The sequence below is a fragment of the Chanos chanos genome, chromosome 6 (genome assembly GCF_902362185.1).
Source record: "Chanos chanos chromosome 6, fChaCha1.1, whole genome shotgun sequence".
NCBI classification, from domain to species: domain Eukaryota; kingdom Metazoa; phylum Chordata; class Actinopteri; order Gonorynchiformes; family Chanidae; genus Chanos; species Chanos chanos.
Window position 1 is genome coordinate 12,099,282 of NC_044500.1, and position 20,505 is coordinate 12,119,786.

The window sequence follows — 20,505 nt, forward strand, 5'->3', positions numbered from 1 at the left end:
AAGTACAAATAAGAGAAACGATACCAAACAATGGATAAAAATATGTTCTAAATTAAACAAATTACAAATAACGTTCAAAACAAATTTCTTAGGGGTGAAATATCACCATTACTAAAAAAAAAATGAAACCCTCACCCCTCTCGTGAGTTGGTCTGGGCCGAGGCTACATTATGAAGACATGACGTCAGATTTCCGCATCTTGCAATTAGCTTGACAGAGTGGAAGTGAGCAGGTAAGTTAGAGAAGTTTTTGTCTTGTCTGGAAATGCCTGTATGTACATTGAAATAACTAATATATATATTTTTTTCAATGGGTGGTAAAAATGATGGACAGAGTCGACATACCCTACTCTTTTCTTTTCGAAATACGAATCAACGTTGTTGTGCAACAATAGTTATGCTACTGAGAAAACTCATCTCACTCGTCGGTTAGTTGATTTAATGGACAGTTTGAAAACACTGGTTTAAGTATCGACCGCTTTGCTCACCCTGGTCAGTGCATATTAGTTTAACACTAAGGCGAACGTGCAGTGTTTATGATTAAGTTCTGAACCGTGAGTTTATATGGAACCGTATATAAAAGTTCTGTTAGTGTGGTATGATATGTAATCAGCTAGCTGCCTATAATAAGGCTCGAAACTGCTGCTTAACAGTCTCCGGTGTAAGAATTCACAAAGCCAAACAACAGTTTGGTGTTACGTATAAGTTTGTTATAAATTTCTCAAACCAGTATACTATTATTCCTACGAAAGGGCACTCATGAACCACCACGAGCAACAACAACCTCCTATAAGACGTTGAACATGGTCTTTGCCATTTAGTTTAAATGTTGTACATTAGACGCGTTATAACTTAGCTGAATACGTGCAGTTAAACATGATGTTAAATGTTTGGTATGTCCAGTAGGTGGAAAGATTCGGAGAACTCCGATTGGACTTCGCGGTGTCGGCAGAAATATTTCTTTATGTTATTCGGCTTAGTGTAAGAACTTTTCCTGAATTAGAGTCGTCTGTAGGGTTTTTATTTTTGTTCCCTAATTAGTTACCGTTAAAAAGCGAAGCGATCAGCTCTTAACGTCCCAAAGAACAACTTGATCTTTTATAGAGCACTTTGTTAATGTTGCATCGAAGATGAGTCCCTTTTGCCCCAGAGTAGCACGCTGCAGTGATCTTTGTCCAAAATCGATCCCACTTTCAGACTTACAAGGATGTGATAGTTGTCCTCCCTTTACCCACGTGTATTGTTGTCTCACCAAAACACTCACATTGCATGAAGTTATTAAAATGTAATTTGTGCTAAATCGTGTCTTATTTGAGGTGTTGAATGCCAGTTGTACTCACCAAGATTTTAGCATGTGGAAGCAGCAAGCAGTTATGTCAGTGCTGACTTAGCATATTTGAAGCATAATCAGTCAATTGTTTAGTAAGTTCCCCTGTTTCCCTTCCATTTTGTCATCTCTACATCTGATTTCAAGTAATTTTGTTGCAACTTAGCGTAAAATTAAGCAGCCCACCGTTGGTATAAGCTAACTAATTTGCACTCTGGGGACCAATAAAGATGGCACTTTGGGAAGCGTATGACTGGTTGCATGGGAACGGAATTTTACGTAAAGTTGTTGACAATGAGATTGAGCGCGACACAGCCTAAGTACTTGTGTCGCAGATTCCTGTTGATTAAGGAGGAATTCTGCTATGAAAAGTCTTACAGGGTTGTTGCATAAGGTTATTGTTTAGCACCTCGTCAGCCTGTGGATAAAGCTAAAGGAAATCGTCAGTTTTTGGCGAGAGCAGTCTGTTTTGATTAAAGACTAACATAATTCGTTCTCACTTTGCACACTCATTTTTCACGCAGCAATTAGGAACAAATCAAAGTGAATTGATATTTACGCAACATGAAGAAATTACTCGGGGCAGTCGTTTGTACCGTTTAGGAATGTGCCCATGTATGTACTAGCTTGTCTCTTTTTTTGTAAATGCATATAGAGTCAAAATCGGGAACCAACACTGTTACAGTTTAAGAGCAGATTTGTACTAATCGCTGGTTTTCTTTGTTTGTTGGCTTGAAGATCAGATATGACCAAGCCTATATGATCCATTGCCTGTTAGTTAACATGTCTCAACAAAGTCTCTATCTCTCCTAAGCAAACCCACTCCTGTTCAGTCCTTGATGTAATTACTCTTTAACCTGAGGTAATGTGTCTTTTATCAGCTCAAGCCCTGTTGCCCCATGAGTGTCCATACAGACAGCTGAGAAAGCTGGTTTAACTTCTGTCCTAGTTTCTGCCAAGAGTTTGTGCTTTGTAAAGATTTGAAAGGGTGTCTCCTATAGTAGCTCCATGATGACTTGTCACATGCTCTGTAGCAGTGGGACTTAACCACCATTCAGAAATACTGAACATCTGTGACACGTCCTCACCCTTGCTCTGATTGGTTTAGCTGACTCATGAAGGGAACCTGTTGAGAACATAATGTTTCCAGGCTGGGGAGGAGGGAAATTGATTGTTGGAGGAGAGACATTCAGTACTCTCTGGCTTTTTCTTTTCACTTTGTTTTGCAAAAGGTAATGTCTTGCAGTTAAGGCGATTAACAGGCTGGTATTTTAAGAAGACTCGAACAAAGCCTGTGTGTATCATATGTCTCAGAGTATGATTGCTGAGTTAGGATCCACTCTCCCTTGGACAATATAATTTTATTTATTTTGAATACAAAGAGCACAAACTGCTCCTAGATCAGCATTCTTAACATTTAACATTTGATATATAATAATAACTCTAGATATCCCAGGGACCATATGTTAATCAGAAGTCAAACTTTTTGTGCTTGCATGTCAAGAAAAATGTTTCGAAATAGTCAAAACCAAATTTCACACACATCGTCTATATGACAGCCTCCTATGAGGCTTAGAAAATGTAACAGAGTTTTTGTAGCCATATGTGAAAAGTGTCTAACTATTGACTGCTGTGTCATTTTCTTGATTGGTCAGAGTTTAGTGTAACCATGGCAGACGCTCAGGCTGAGACATCTACCCAGCCTGAACTGATGGATGAACAGGAGCCTCTCCTCAGCAACCTGGACATCTTTCTCTTCTCCCTCATCGCAGGACTACTCATTTACTGGCTTATTTTCCGCAAGAAGGCCGAGCCCATCCCAGAGTTTAAGAAGCTTGACGCACCGTGAGTACCTAACGTTCACATAGTCGGCTTTTTGCATGTGAAGAAACGCATGAAAAAAATGACGATGATGAGGAAAAAGAACACCGACCTTCCTCTCAAGACAGAAAATTTAGTGGAGGTTGTTTTATCTTTCATTCTCTGAGTTTGTGTTCAGTGCTTTCTGTGTTTGAAATGCTTCTTTAATAATAATATAATGTTATCTGGCTTGAGAATAATTGAATATAATGTGAGAAACCAAACACTAAAATAAAGCAGGCTAGGCAGATGCTGAGTACTTTGTCTGCCGCAACAGAAGCATAATAGCATATTGTTTCTTATGTGTGCTAGAAATTCTTCAGGAGTTTATATAAGTTCCTTTTAAACTGCCTGTATATCAGGGCTCCAGACTAACTTTTCCGCTAGTTGCACTGGTGTGACCAACTATCTCAGTTGGTTGCACCAGCACATGATTTGGTCACCTCGCAAATTTCAACTTCGCACTTTTTGCTCTGGGGGTGTGGTCATGAAAACAGCAAGCCTCTCAACTAGATCAAAAGTTTGGGTGCTTAAATGAAGGTCCACAGTAGTCTGTTTGCCCCAACCAGAGCCATTGAGAGAGTTTTTACTACTGCTCTGGCCCCGACTGTAACCCATATTGATGTAGACGCAAACGGTTTCCCATACATCGTTTAATCATATACGTGTGTTCATGCTACATGTAGCCTTTGGCCTCTGCCATCTTGGTCAGACTTTTTTTTGTTACTCCCACCCCTCTAGAGAACCTCATGTACCAAACGCATCACACGCTCAACTGATTGGTTGTCGCGTGGGTCTCATTTGCCCAGTGATCATCATGCACCCGCACGAATGCAACCACGTCACATTGTAACTCGCACTCTCAAAAACTGGTTGCATATGCGACTGTTTTGGTCGCAGTCTCGAGCCCTGTGTATTCATCGCTAGTTTTCACACACTGACTCTTTTCTTGTCATTACAAATATCGCAGGTCCCTCTCAGGGTACAGTGTGTACCATTTGCTAAGAGACATTTAGTAATAGCATTTCAGATTGTGGCCACACCGTGACATTTATGTGACAGTCTCATGACACTTTTTCCTCTTTAACTTCCACTGAACATAACTGCCAAGACTTCTCCAGTACACTTCAATATGAAACTGGTGTTCCTTCAAAATACTCCAGTGTGTTAATGGGACATCCTAAACATAATACTCTGTGAGAACTAATTTGGGAGAATCAGTGTCTTTTTAGCTAGTGTTTCAAAGCTACATAGAGCATTGAGGCTTCAATTCAGTGTCGAGTTAAGTTTGTGGAGCATATGTCTGCCTTGACACTCGCTCCACGCAGCGTGTGTCTGCCTTGAGTTGATGATTGAAAGCTGAAAATCTGTTTTTTGTGTGGTTTGGGACTTTTCCAGATTTAACAAAAGTATAGAGGGTAGCTTGACCCCTAACAAGCAAATTCTGAGTTAAACCACTGCTCGTCTTGTGTAAACCTAGCACCATACATTTATAGTCTGAAACAGCAGTTCATTTGGGCGCGCGTCGACGAGGAGGTCACATTTTTCTCCATTCCATGAATTGCGGACCTCGATTGTCTTTTCTGGGAATATAACTGAATCATACATTTGACAATGCAGTTTCACTCTTGGTTTAAATTATTGCACAACCATTTTATGGTTTGCCGTGTTTCTGCCTGTTGCATTAGTGTGACAGAGGAACAATACAGTCACTGAAGAGAGAGAGGATGGGATTTTAAAGCCTGTTTTAGCATACAGTTCTATAACTGGGACCAGACATAAACAGAGCTGTTTGAGTTTGTTAGTTTCTTTTAAAGGTTGAAAAGACTAGTAACGGACAACTGAGATGGATTTTCCAGTCTTTGTCTGATAAAAAAAAAAAAGGTCCAAATATTATCACAAAAAATCCAGCACTGTTGAATCTATGTACAGCGATGGGGCTGTTAACTAAGTCCAGCTGTGATGTGTGTAAAGACATTTGTGGTGAGAAATGGGCAGAAAATCCAGTAATTCTATGAATCAAGAACCACCATTTGGAAACCCCTTTGGTTTTTAACGCTAGAATTTGTGGAATAAGTTTCTGTGTTCTCGTATTCCAGTAAGTGCTGAGCGTCAGGACATAGGCTATGACAATGACTCAGTGTTGACTAGCAGAGATTGGGGGCATTTTTATTCAAGGATATCAAGGCAGATGGTGTGAGGTCAACTGTGGGACCGCTTAGGCTATGATTAGTATTTTCTGGATTCGCTTACTGGCCGTTGATACCAGATGCCCGTTTTACCTTGAGACGTAGCCTTTCTTTTTGGTGTAAATCATGAGCACTAAAGTTTCACATCAACATGTGTGTTTCCTCAGAAACAAGAACAGCGTCACAATTTAATGGTGAGCGTACCCTTAATGTAGTAAATGTCTTAGTTTTACATTCCGAGCAAAAAAAAAACAAAATCTGTTAGTCTGTTTCATTGTTTAACGTCCAGAGGCAGTAACACTAAGCCTTTTGAGGGATTGGGGGTGGGGTCAGGGTGATTGCCCTGAAGGGAGCAGTTTTGTAACTGTTCCAGTCAGGAGTGTTCTGCCTGTGTTCTCTCATGTAAGCGTGTCTGGTCTCTGTTCTTCAGCCCCACCTCTCTCCTGACTCCAGTAGAGCTCATACACACTGTCCTATCTCTCTATCCCTGTTTTTAAGCAATAAGTAACAGTTAAGTGTCCATGTGGAGAGACCTAGTTCTCCCTCAGAACAACTGGTGGACGATCAGTATTGACGTTTGAACATTGATGAGTTAGTCCCACCTCCTTGTTTGTTTGGGTTTTTTTTTCCACCTCTACCTTCCTGCCCCCCCCCCCCTCCTCCCCCATGTGGAGAGTGAAGGAACATTATTGTTAAAGTGTGATGGTTTTTCGAGGCCCTCAGCCGTGTCTGAAAATGCACGCACACGGGGTCAGCAGGGCAACAAAAAATGGAGAACGAGCGTAGCCTCAGGAAGCGATTTTTTTTTTAACTTCCTCTTTTAGGACAGTCTTTGTTTGGCCGCAGTGAAGAATTTGCAGCGAGAAAAAACAAAAAAACAAAAAGCAAAAACATATAGTCTCGGTGGGGGGGGGGGAACTTTGGCTATACAGTTGATCCCACCCCGTTCTCCTCCTTAAAAGCTTCCGCTCTTGTTATTTAACTGCGATTATGAAAGTGCACATCTCTGGATGCAGCCCAGGATGAAGCAGCTTTTGTTTAGGTGACCAAAAGTCTCATTCGAACATTCCCTGGACGGCGTGAGAGTAAAAGGGCAGCCAGTGCTTTCTACAAGCTCAGGGAAAGGTGGAAAGTTGAGGTGAAAGACAAGCACTCCTTTCTGTTTTTCCTCGTTTTTTTTTTTTTTCCCCCTCCCTCCTTTTCTTGTCATAAGCATCTCTAATTTGCCTTGCTGCTCCCCCGAATGGGGAAAGGCTTGGCTTGTCACAAGAGAATCCTTTTATGATGGACGAGGTTGCCATGGTAATGGTAGTCCCTCCGGCCTTCAGTGGGGTAGGGGCTCGTGTGTGTGTGTGTGTGTGTGTGTGTGTGTGTGTAAGGGGTATGACTCAGTGAGGGTAATTCAGTCATTTTATCTCTCTTGAATAAACCACGTCGTTGTATTTCTGATAACTTGTCACCAGGGTAACAGAACTGTGGCGCTTTTTTTTCCCCCCTCTTTGTGTGTGCCTCACAGCACGTAGATTGGAAGAAAAAGTGGGCGGGAGAGGGCTGCTTTGCTTAAAATTTGAATTTTAGGGCTTCAGTACGAGTTTGTTTATGCGAGTGTGAATCTGTGTGGGTCCGCTGCTAGATTTTATGGGAGATTTCTCGGTCTCTTTCCCACCATAGTTGTCTTTTTTGGTTGCCAGATGCTGCTGGTGCCTGTGGATGGTGTGTGTGTGTGTGTGTGTGTGTGTAAAGCACAGTGGCTGTTCCTGCAGCCTTTCACTACAGCAGCACATGGAATTGTTACTGAACACGCTCAGACACTGCAGCAGACAACTGGAGCTTTCTATCCGTTTTGATTTGGAGGAAGTTCCGTGTGTTCTGCTCTGTTTTGCGAAGCCAGAGCGAAGAAACTTTCTTCTCTGAATGAAGAAACCACCGTCGTTAAGGACTCTTAAGCACGCGAGTTTTCCTGCTCAAGCGGCGTATGAAGTATCCTCCTTTCAAACGTCCATACATGAATGCGAGACCGCTAGCATATCTGGCGCGATGCTCTGGATCGAAGGCTCTTGGCTATTTGGTTCACGCTCACTGTGCATGTGAGTGTGAGGAGAAAGCTGCAACACGGAACAGATGACGTTTTTTATCTCGTCGTCGTGAAGAGGCACCTCCTCCTCCTCCTCCTCCTCCTCCTTCTCCTCCTTTGGTGCCTGATGGTGGTCTGTGTCCGGCTGAACTTGTCCATTTGCTTTGTCAGCTCACTGATGGTGGTGGGCCCTTAAGGCTCAGTATCCTCTACCATGGGCTGTGTGTTCTCCCTGCCTGAGGATAGACAGGCTGCTGCCAGCAGGTTAGTGGTCGTCTCCTTGATTCATAACTGGGGTCTATGAATATGCAGTGAGCTAAAAGTTCATCCTATCTTGACTTGAACCTTGAAGGCAAATGTTATTAGCCCATTGGCTTAGCTTTACAGATGTAGCGTGAAAGTAGGTACCAACCGTTAAAAAAAAAAAAAAAGGGTAGTATCAGATTGGTTCAGTCTGTTAGTAAGTTTAGTTTTCAATGTGGACTCTTATACATCCAAACAATGTCTCTCTGCCAATATGTTCTGCTGCATATGTTGTTGTAAGATCTCAGTGGGCATGAGAGCATATGGAAAATACATGTAGCCAGTTTATGTGTTTGAGGGCAGCTGTTTGACTATTCAAACTCATGTTAATGATTTGCTTTTGGACCTGTGTGAATAGCTTTTGTGTTTGCCCCGGCTTTTATGTGTGGTAAGAATGGTGTGAATGATGGAAAAACTAGCCAACTTTTTCCCAATCTTCCTCCCAATCCTGCGTTTCTCTTGTTTTAGGTGAAGCAGGTTTGAAAAAAAATAGCTTGTCTGCATAGAATGCACACACAAACTTTTGTTGTTGCTTTGAAATTTTGAAACGGGAATGAATCGAAAGAATTCCAGTACTCCACCAGTGAATTTTTGAATCAGACCCACCCCCACGCAACGTGTTCAGCTGCAATTTAAGGTCATTAAATAACATTATTCAGATCCTTGTGCAACAGTTGGCTGTGTGCCCAGAGCATTTGTAAAGTAAAAAGTCTCAGTCTCTCTCTCACTCTTTCTCTCTCTCTCTCTCTCTCTCTCTCTCGCGCCCCCCTCCCCTCCCTCTCTTGCTCGCTCTCTCTTGCTTTTTGCTGTAAACATTAACATTTTTTGTGTGGAGGGGTGTATGTAATCCTATAGAGAAGTATGGAAGGAAGAGTCTTGTAGACCGCATTTTCGGTCACCTCCCTGGCACAATACGACATTGTCTTTGCCTCATTTAAATTTCCCTTTGCTCTTTAATGCATCAAGCCATTCATTCCATGGGTCCCTTTCAGTTTTATTTGTCCCGATGTTACCCATTTCAGCACACGGACCCGAAGTCACGGTGTGTCACTGCTCATTGAACAGTGTGAGTTCCTTGGGGGTTGGATTTGGAAAGAAAGTGCTTATGTCGGGGGTTTTTAAATGGGGACGGATTACACAGGTGTTCCATGGGAGCTAGAGATTGTTTGACGGTTTAGGTTAGGTTACTAATTTGTTTTGTTTTTGTTTTTTTTTGGGGGGGGGGGGGGGGTTTACTTCATGGTTTGTCCCTTTTCTGATAGATAAACCGGCCCTGCCAGTCGAGACTGAGGTTTTGATAGTGTTATCTTCAGGAAGTCCTGTAGAATCTGCTGCCTCGCTCAGCTATATAACTGTTCTTTTAGTTACCAAACCGTACTTTCCTCTCACATGTGTTTTCTCTTATAGCTTTACTGAACCACAGTGTATAAATGAGTGGATCTTAGTGAGGATGGTGCTCTAACGTTCATTTATTCTTACTGCTCTCATACAGAAGTAAGCTGTATATTCGCTTCATAGGTTGACATAAAGAAACTATTTGAGGGTATGCCTGTTGTTTTGTAATTGTTGTTGCGTGTGAGGCTGGTTCATTCTGGAAGAGCCGTCAGTAAAAACACTGTAAAGACGATGGTTCAGCATTCTGTGCAGCTATCTCTGACGATAATTAATGTGGATGAAGTTCATTTCAATGCCTTCTTAACCTTGTGATTCATAAAATGAATTGGCATGCAACCTTGTCTTTTCATGTTTGGTCTTCCCTTTTACACTCTCTTCTGCTCTGTTTTGGGGGGGGGGGGGGGGGGTGGGATTGTCATGCTGATGTTTTTCCCTTTCTGTGTGCAGGGCGCCAACAGCACGGGAGACTAGTTTTATTGAGAAAATGAAGAAGACGGTAAGATTATTTAAATGTTTTGACTGGATGTATCTGCAGATATTTGGGTTATGTAACATTCATATTATATTCATGTTTAGTCTACGGCTGTAGTGTGTATTCTTTAGTGGGGTAACACAAAATGTCGTCGTAGTAACAGGAACAAGAGGCTCCATAATGAGTGGAGTCTTGTTTCTTCTTCTATTTTTTTTAATGTTGATAAATATTCAGTGAAAATGAGTTACTTATTGTGAGTCTATGGCTCACAATACAGTTTTTAATTTTTACTCTCTTGTTTTGCTCAGATAATTATGTCTTAGTTCACACTGTCCCTTTAAATCCACTTAGCTTGTACTATCGCAACATCACAGAAAGTCTTTTTTTTGTGTGTGTGTGTGTGTTTTCTGTTGTAGGGACGGAACATTGTGGTGTTCTACGGCTCTCAGACGGGCACGGCTGAGGAATTTGCCAACAGGCTCTCTAAAGATGCCCAGCGTTACGGTATGAAAGGCATGGCAGCAGATCCAGAGGAGTACGACATGGTAAAACATCACCGAACGCTCGCTGTTAAGCCTTTAGAAACCACAAACTACCTTCCTGCCGCATGAAATAATATCCCCTGTAAACTGGATTCTGTTTCTCATCAGAATCGGTTCAGTCAAAATTCATACTTTCATCCATCCAAGCTTTTTTTTTTTTTTTTTACTAATTATTTATTTTCTCTATATTTTATGAAATCTGTGTCCAGTAGACGCCACTGACTGGTTATTACTGAGTGAACAGTGAATTAATTGTACATTTTGTCTGTTCATTCTTAAGGGAGAGCTTTCTCGTCTGAGTGAGATAGACAACTCTCTGGCCATTTTCTGCATGGCCACCTACGGTGAGGGTGACCCCACTGATAATGCTCAGGACTTCTACGATTGGCTGCAGGAGGGCGATGCTGAGCTGGGTGGCATCAAATACACAGTATGTTTATCTCTCTGTGTCTTACTTTTAACTCTGTTGCTCTAGATGTCACCTAAAACATCATATCAAAAGAAAAAAGAAATCCCACTAGATAGTGAACATTCTCAACGTCATCAAACCTGAATCTGAGAACTGAACCCTGTACAGAGTATGGGAAGGTCTATGAGATTCGTACAGTGCATTAATGAGTCACTTGGGACTGAGTCAGAGACCTGGAACCTGGAGTAACCTTCACCTACCATGTCCTTTCCCCTATACCAAACAGTTCACAATCTAGAGATAGTGCCTCACGAGAATCGTTGGTGAGCAGAATCTCCCCTGCCTTGTGTCCTTATGAGTCATATTCCAACGAAATAAAGAGGCATGTGTCAAAAACCCAGCCGGTCTTACGCCACATCCTCCTTCAACATTACACAGCAAATTCTTTTTTTTTTTTTTTAAGATTTCTGATTCACAATCAGTGGTAACACAGCAGAATATTTTAAGAGCATAATGACAAAGCAACACTTGACCCCCGTGACTAAGCTCTCTAAAATGAGGAATCAAGTAGAGTGGGGATTTTCTCTGTGTGTGTGTGCGCATATTGCTAAATTTTGTATGAATTGACGGATTTAAAGCCAAACAGCCACACTTTGTTATCTGTCAACAACATCATGTGATGAAAGTGTGAGGACATCAGGTTCTGCTGTATACCTCTGCTCAGAGATGGCTTTATGCCAGCTTTTCAGAATAACCTTTGAATCTCTGTCATCAGAGGTTGCTAAATTAGACTATGTTGTAACCTGGAGAAATTGCTAATTGTAGACAGTTGTTTTACCTATGCGTAGAAATGAATTTGTCTCTCATTGCCCTTTGGCTACAATTTTATCGAAGCCAATAGAAAATTGAACAGAAAATGTTGATGGAGTGGGGGAAAAAAAAGCAGAGCAATCCCTGAGTTTAATTAAACCTGGGTCCTCATTTTACGTGAGATGAAATCATGCGTTCGATTTTATTTATCAGCATTGGAGATGATTATTATTATTGTGTGTCTGTTCAGTTAATTGAAGTCAGAGACTAAAGAGGCGCACAGCGTCTTTTTTCGTGCCTCCTCCTGGCGGCAAACTGCTGCCGACCTTGTGATGTGTCAGCGGAGAGTTTAACTTCTGACTGAAGAGCAGTTCAGTGTGGCGGCGCTGTCTTTGTGCTTCTTTAGTGCTTCATATTGTCCTTCGGTTCTAGACTGGAATGAACACATTAATCACACGCAGTTAGAGTTGATGGAATCATTCCGTGAGGCCACTCTGTCACTATTCTTCAAACTCAAATGCTGAACACTCTCTGTGACGCGGTTCATTGTGAAACGGTTTGAACCGCACTGTCGTTAATTTTTTTTTTTCCCCCTCACGGAACCATAGTCCCACCATCAAATACTTTTGTACAGTAACGCTGTTGCGAGAGGCAAACATAAAATTGTGAAATTGATAATTGGAGTTTTTCAGCCCATCTGATCTGAACGATGATTGAATTTGTTTGTTTTGTGTGTGGCCCCTTTTCAGGTGTTTGCCTTGGGTAATAAGACATATGAACACTACAACGCCATGGGCAAATATGTGGATAAGAGACTGGCAGAGCTGGGAGCCCAGAGGATCTTCGATCTGGGCATGGGAGACGATGATGGAAAGTACGTTATGAACTGGAACTGTTTGTCTGACGACACTGGTTTTATTGGTTATCAAAGAACTTAATTTCTCATTCAAATGTCTTTTGTGATGACATTTGTTTAAATTTCATCGTTAAACTGAACCCAGCTGTACATACATTTATGTGTTTGTATATGTATGTATTTTAGATTTAATCAAAATCTGTTCAGCTTATATTATCAATAAAGTTCACATATAGCCACAAACTTACAAGTAACACGGCCAAGGTCACTCTTCATATACTTGAAATACTGCACTCAACAGGTCTGGGTTTTTTGTGTGTGTCTCTCTGCAGTTTGGAGGAGGACTTTGTCTCGTGGAGAGAGCAGTTCTGGCCGGCTGTCTGTGAGCATTTCGGCGTGGAGGCCACTGGCGAGGAGTCCAGGTCTGAAGCTCTGTCTTTCACACGCTTCATTCGTAAACGCGGACAGAAAAAGCTTTCATTTTGGACACTCGTCCTCAGCTGGCATTGCGTGTAGGGCACGGTGACCTGAAGCTGTCGCTTCCACCGTAACTGCTCTGTTGTTCTGGTCTGGCTGCCTTGTGTTCGGTATTTGAATGTAACAAGCTTTTCAGTCTAGCTTTCAATGCCTCATCTCCACTGGAGAAATCCAAAGACTGCTAGAGTAACTGACACAGTGCTGCCTGAATTCTGCTACTGGTTTAGTAACGAAATAGATTAGACACATTTTTATAACAAATAATGTTCAAGACAATGCATACTTGACGTGGATACAGACACGCACACACACACACACACACACACGGCCCTAAAATGTTCTGGCTGCTAATCACCTGTTCTTGTTGTCATTAGTATCCGTCAGTACGAGCTGAAGGTGCACGAGGACGTTAACATGAATAAGGTTTACACCGGCGAGCTGGGCAGACTGAAGAGCTTTGAGAACCAGAAACCGTGAGTGAGACCCCCCACGCAAACATTCTCTCATCTTCCCCTCCGGTTCTTTCTTTCTGTCTTTCTTCAATCCCCTCTACCGCTTTACCCATCTCTCTCATCCCAGCCCCAATAAAAGACCCATACGCAGTGAAACGCCAGTTACCTGGTTGGTTTGATCTACGTTTGTGATCTGAGCGTTAGTTTTCACTTAGCTCAGACCCTCCCCAAGCTCATGTAGAGCTTGTCTGTTTTTTTGTTTTTGTTTTGTTTTTGACAAAGACGTATTCTGACCATTTCTTTGTTATGCAGCCTTTTCTTTTTTCTTTTTTTTTTTTGTTCCACGGCCAACTTTTAAATGTAAATCGTTTTAGAAATGAATAATCCCTTTTCTGAGGGACCACAGTCCGGTTGTATAAAATCTGCACCGTTGGAGCTAACATGAGATGCTAATTTAGGAATAAACCTGGTCTATTCATGCCTTCCCATTCTTATTCATTTTTTTTTTTTTCAGACCTTTTGATGCAAAAAACCCTTTCCTGGCACCGGTCACTTTGAACCGCAAGCTGAACAAAGGAGGCGACCGACACCTGATGCACCTAGAGCTGGACATTACAGGCTCCAAGATCAGGTAACAAGTTTAGAGTATGAAGCAAATGCTGTTTTGTGGTTTTATGTTACAGTGGTACTGTACCTGGCAGTTCAGGTTTTCCACACCTGTTCAGACATGAGGTGTGTCAAATGCAATTTCATTTTCAGCTGTAAAAAAAAAAAAAAAACATTGTCATGCTGCTCATATCGACGAAACGTGCCATCTGTCGTTACATTTCAGATCAGTTGCTTTTTAATGACTTGTCTCAGACTTTAATAGTTACCTGGTTACATTTCTTTTCGGGTTAGTCACACACGATGTCACAGTATTAGTCACAAATAGGCGTGACCAGACAGTCCAGATGACCAAAGACGGAAATATATTAGAGAAGACCAATGTTAGCGGTGAGCTTACTGCTGTTAGCTTTGTTGGCCTCTCTCAGTGACTGATTGTGCCGTGAGCCGAGTAAACCAGATATGAAGTTCTGATGTCACTGTTTGTATTTCATTCAGGTTAAAGTTAACTGTTAAGCATGAGTCAGCCTAAGGGAAACACTGCTCTCTAGCAGTGTTACTCCCCTCTGGTAATTATACAGCTGACTTACTGTTGTCCCAGAAAACTGAATTTTATGAGACCTAAAGGTAAATGTAATGTACTGGTAGAAAATCTATAAGTGGGCTCGAACATTAGATAGTCCAACTGAAGATAAAACTGAAACTGATGTGTACTAATTCATCTTTGCAGGTATGAATCAGGAGACCATGTGGCTGTTTATCCCATTAATGACAGCGCTATCGTCAACAAGATCGGAGAGATCCTTGGAGTGGACCTTGATACCGTTATCTCCCTCAATAACCTTGATGGTATGGCCATGACCTTGTGGATTTAGTCTAGAGCATTAATTGCTCTTGTCCTAGTGGCTGTTTTCTCAGCATTCTGTCAATGATAACACAGACTCTCATTCACAAAGTAGTTTGGAAAGAAATTTGCAAAATCTTAGATGCGTAAATGCTTACCATGGAAATGATATAACCAATAGACTGCAGTCATTTTGCTAGATATGTTAAAAGAAAAAAAATGGTGACTTAGATTAAGTTTTCCTTTTTGAAATAGACGCACAGTTTTAAGCACGCACTCACTTTTACCGGTCGTTACTTTTCAGAGGAGTCCAATAAGAAGCATCCGTTCCCCTGCCCCACCACATACCGTACGGCTCTTTCCCATTATCTGGACGTAACCAACCCCCCTCGCACCAACGTCCTCTATGAACTGGCCCAGTATGCCACAGACCCCAAGGAACAAGAGAACATGCGTAAGATGGCTTCCTCCTCCCCTGAGGGCAAGGTGAGCACTGTTACCTCTTATCCCATCTATTACAGAAGAGCAGAGAGCTTCAGATGGCCCGACTATCAATGTGTAAAAATCCCAATCAAAATAAGAAAAAGAAAAAAAAAATCTCTTTGAGCTTTGGTGCAGTTTGTTCTCCTGTCCATTTGAAAAAAGAGGGCCACATGCACATGACTTGATTAATAAAAGATATAAATGAAATTCGTATCATTTTATTTGACGAAAGTAATTACATTTGCTATGATTCATTTGAGACTTAATTTAAGGGAGTTCAATAGAAGAGTTAGGTGTAGTTAACAGTAAAATACATGGCTTCTTTCTCCATGTGCATGTCTCCCTCAGAGATAGAAATATGAAATGCCTGAAAAACAAAACGCAGCCTGTAAGTTCTTCGAAACCTAGTCCCATTCCGCTTCTTTTTACTCGTTCCCAGGCGCTGTACCAGAGCTGGGTGCTGGACTCCTGCAGGAATATTCTAGCTATCCTGGAGGACTTTCCCTCTCTCAGACCACCCATAGACCACCTGTGCGAACTACTGCCACGCCTTCAGGCCCGCTACTACTCTATTGCCTCCTCGTCAAAGGTGAGGGAGTAAAATCAGCTTGTCCTAAACTCTTTTTATTTCTCCCTCGGTGAATATTTGCAGTTCTGTGCTGTATTCGCTCTAGGGAAAGTACACGGTTGTTCGCCTGGTTAATGTGCGCCCCCTTTTGTGACAGGTTCATCCCAATAGCATCCACATCTGCGCCGTGGTGGTGGAGTACCAAACAAAGACAGGTCGCACCAACAAGGGCGTCGCCACCCACTGGCTGAAAAACAAAATGCCTACCGACAACGGGCACAAGGCCACCGTACCCATGTACATCCGCAAGTCACAGTTCCGCCTGCCCTTCAAGGCCAGCAACCCTGTGATCATGATCGGACCTGGGACAGGCATCGCCCCCTTTATGGGCTTCATCCAGGAGAGAGCGTGGCTGAAAGAGCAAGGTTAGATATTGCCGCAGCTTGTATTGATCAGTGTTCACTCCACAAATGACATAATGTTAAAGACATTGTAAATGCCCAAAGTAACTTATTACATCGTGGGCAGGTTATTACATTTGGGCTTGGGTGCAGAGGCGCAGAATGCAGTAACTCATTAAGTTATAGGCAGATAATCACATTATTGATTTGTTTTATTGGCCCAAAATGTAATAAAGACCAATAGCCCAGTAACTGTCTATAATCTAATAAAACGTAGTGTAATAAAGCCAGCAATGTAATACTTGACTTAAATAAAATTCAATAAAATCATGAACCACTGAAGTAGTAACATTTTGGCCAATACTGATAGGGGATTACATTATCGGTAGGCTTCTACATCATTGGCTTGGTGACCATTTTTTTTTAATGAGTAACATAATAACAGAAACCCATACTGTAATAACAACCAGGTAAAACAGATCAAACACTTCAGGTTTGATAAAGTAAGAGTAACGCTAGGTGAAAAAGTATATTACATTGTGTGTGAACGGCTATTTAAATCTAATTTTACATTGGCTCTGTTGGTCGCAGAAGAAGGTTCCAAACTCTGTTAAACGTTAGAATTGTTGTTATTTCCATACCAAGTGTGAATGTGATGATAGATCCCAGGATTTCTCAAGGCAGGATATGGGACAGCATCATTATTTCTCTCTTGCTTGGGATTTGATTCGCCAGCAGATTGGCTGGTTGTTTCGTTGATTTACTGAATGAACTAAAAGAATTGATTTTGATATTTTCTGGGGTCAGAGTTAACTCTAACTCAATAAAAAGAAAATTGAATATGACCAATCCCAGATGGAAAGTGAGCAGTGGGTAAGGAGGCCTGGATGGTCATGTTCAGACCATGTGCCACATTTAAACCAGTGGTATTTCTGTGGCCCTGACACCCATTACATTTAGTTCAGTATCTAATTCTTTCAACTACTTCATTCATTTCGATCTCCTAGTGTTTATTAGTTTATTGTGTTTGATATTGTGTAGCTGATGCGTGAAAAGATATGGAGGTTCACAAGGGAAACCTAACAGTATGACCGCATAGGAATCTCTGTCCAGAACTCTATGCTAAAAGCAAACACAGACATTTTCTGTGTTTGTAGTGAGTTTAGAAATTAAAGTGAAAGTAAGTTAGAGGCATTGCATCTGTTTTAGCTAAGCAGTATGACATTTTGAGTTTAGGTTATTATACTATTCATAAAAAAAAAAAAAAGTTACCAAGCAAATAATGGAAAACCTGCCAATAATGTAATATGTTATTACAATATTGCCTTTATTGTATTACATTTTATTACACTACTGGTAGTTTTATTACACTATTGTTTACATTGTCATTATTAAATTTTTGGTATTTACACCGGGCCAATAATGTAAGAGCCTACCCATATTGTAAGAAGTTAATTCATCTTGGGCCTTTGTAAACATAAAGACGGTCTGAGCATTACCGGTACAGACTGTTCTGTTTTTTGCCCGTGTGTGCAAGTTCATAAATATACTGCGCATGTCAGCGAGTTATTTATTTCAAAGCCCATTTAATACAGTAACTACCCATTTTACATATCATATGTAAAAGTTGACCCACATCCTCACAAACCCCCTGCATATTTTATTCAGTTATATGTCGAACATTGTCATTTATTCTTAACTTTGTTGTCCACCGACCACAATGAAACAGTATTTTGTTCATTTTTTCAAACGGGAACTGCCTTACAGGGCTGCGGTTTCTACACTCTTAATTATATTTAAACTGAGACCAATAACACTTCAGATTAGGGGGCTTCAAACATGACATAAGGAGTGTTCCAAATGTTACTCTCCAGGTAAGGAAGTGGGAGAGACAGCGCTGTATTTCGGCTGCCGTCACAAGAATGAAGATTACCTGTACCAAGAGGAGCTGGAAGAGTTCGAGAAGCAAGGAGTTCTAACTCAGCTTAACGTTGCCTTCTCACGAGACCAGGAGCACAAGGTACCCCATTTAAGGGCCAAAGTTTCGGTGCAGATGCAAAATGGTGTCTATGCACTCCATTACTGACCTTTCCTCTTTCAAGTATACTGGAGACATCATTCATTAGCTAATTATTTTCCCCGAAATCTCTCTCTTTCTCTTAATTAGGTGTATGTTCAGCATCTTTTGAAGGAGAAGAAAGAGGATATTTGGAAGAAGATTCATACAGACAATGCGCATATCTACATTTGCGGGTGAGTTACCCTCTACGGTTGGCAGAAACACAACATAGTCGTAGTAGGTCTCAACTGTGATTTGAGAGACTTTGGATTTTTCCTCAGGTTTTTGGTGATGTGAAACATGTGCTTGATTTTTTTTGTTTGTTTGTTTTTTTCCTCAAGTGATGCTCGTAACATGGCGAGGGATGTGCAGGCTGCTTTCTGCGACATCGCCCAGGAGCTGGGAGGTATGACGAGCACTCAAGCCACAGAGTACATCAAGAAATTGATGACCAAGGGACGCTACTCGCAAGACGTCTGGAGTTAAAACGTCCTCAGAGTATCCTCAAGAGTTCTTTTAACCATTCTTATTCCAGTCTGTTCTGGAGAAGAAGTTTAAATGTATTTGATGTAATCATTGGTGGACTGTTTTTGTTTTTTGTTTTTTTTTTTTTTGTTAGTTTGTTGTTGTTTTTTTCCTAGTAAAGGTGACCAAATAGGCACAAAGCAGTTTCCAGCTTCCAGAACTTAAGTGATTCCTTGTACTTGTAGTTGGTGGATAGACTCTAGAACTTTTGTAATGAGGATTCTTATTATGTTTGTGTATTGGTGTGCTGTGACAAAAAGTATGGACAAAAATACATGGCTGTCATACAGTGTCACAAGCACTTATTCCTGAGATCTGTTCTAGCAAACGTGTAAAAAAAATAATAAGAATAACATGTAGAATACAGAATATTTTTGTGTCAAGTCGGTAACTTAACATCGATATTATGGAACAGTCGTTCATGCAATTAGAAAGGGATTTTGAATGTAGCCTTTTTCACATTATGCATTAATTGTGACTATATATATATTTTTAATCAAGGACACATTAAGTAATGCAGCAAATGACAGGATAGGCTACACCTCATACAATCAGTAGTTAGTAATAAAACATCTCATCTTGAGAGAACGTCTGAAAGACTACCTTGCAGAAATGGCAGGAGACTTTTTAGGCCCAGTTAGTTATTGCTATGCACTTGATATAGATTGTACTGCGCCTGCAGAGAGAATCTGCGCTTTGTTGACTTTGTTTGATCCTGTGTGTGAACCTTCATGTGGCTCATAAACTTCTTCTTAGCAGGTGTCCGTTAGACATTCCTAACCTTTCTTTTTACAAGGGGATCAAGACCACACACACACACCCCCACATGCTCACACACACACACACACACACACACACACACACACAGTGCATATGGGAAGGAAGCAATAGACTTTGGACAGCTATACATTGTAGCACAGATGAGTATGGCTATGTATTTGTAACTGATTTTAAGGATGAAATGAGTCGGCCTTATGTTTAAAGCACATTCACATTCCACTAACCTCTTCTTTTTTTTTTTTTTAACTCAAATGCAAGTTTGCCCAAAATCACTGTGTGTTCTTCCTCTGTTTCGTTTCAAAGAGATGTGGAGAGGGTTGAACCTACATCCGTTCTCCTTATCATTTGAATAAGGCCAGTTGACAATTATCTAGATACCACTGGCCCTTTAAATCCATTTGTAAGATTGGTTAACTAGTGCCTTATTTAAGTGTAGCTTTCCACAACATTTAATGATGATATTTTTCATAACAGCATTGCTAGTAATGAAAGCATTATTTTTGCAAAAACTGAGGATGTATATTGGTACGTTGTTGTTACTTTTATTGTCAGCATCATCTGGTTTTATATGCAATAACCATTTCCTTTATGTTAATACTGTATGTAGACATGTAATTTGTTAATGAATAAAATTTGAAATTAACTTGTCACCTTGTTCCTTTGCATTTGTGGGTACATGCACACACATTTCTACCTGGCAGTGATAAAACCATTGAGAGGAAAGTGGGAGGGGGTATTTTTCCAATTTGCCACACAGACATTGAAAAACCACAAAAAGAAAAGTTCAATACAAGAGAGCCCTATAACCTCTTGCATTATCTGATACATGTATATAATGGGTAGCTCCTCAATTTAGGGAATGCGTAAACAACAAAGACTTGAAGAAAACATTTCATGAATAATTACAGAAACACTGGAGAAAGTTTGAATTATTTTGTTTGTGTGTGTGTTTCCGGGGGACCGCGGGGGTGCTTCCTAATCCCATTCCCATTCCCAGTCCCAGTCCCAGTCCCAGTCCCAGTCCCAATCCCAATCGATAAAGTCAATCCCAAACACTAGACAGGCAAACTCGAA

The 20,505-nt window shown here is 41.1% G+C and overlaps 1 protein-coding gene across 1 annotated transcript; it reads left to right on the forward strand.

The window, feature by feature from the left end:
- Positions 1–197: 197 nt before the first annotated feature.
- Positions 198–20,079, forward strand: porb (P450 (cytochrome) oxidoreductase b). The gene is made up of 16 exons (XM_030776853.1): positions 198–232; positions 2,982–3,171; positions 9,595–9,643; positions 10,036–10,164; positions 10,442–10,591; positions 12,130–12,254; positions 12,569–12,658; positions 13,088–13,186; positions 13,680–13,796; positions 14,502–14,620; positions 14,920–15,101; positions 15,538–15,687; positions 15,824–16,091; positions 17,942–18,087; positions 18,235–18,320; positions 18,468–20,079. Exons 2-16 carry the CDS (start codon positions 2,996–2,998, stop codon positions 18,610–18,612), a joined length of 2,031 nt encoding a protein of 676 aa, XP_030632713.1. The 5' UTR covers positions 198–232; positions 2,982–2,995; the 3' UTR covers positions 18,613–20,079.
- Positions 20,080–20,505: the final 426 nt, after the last annotated feature.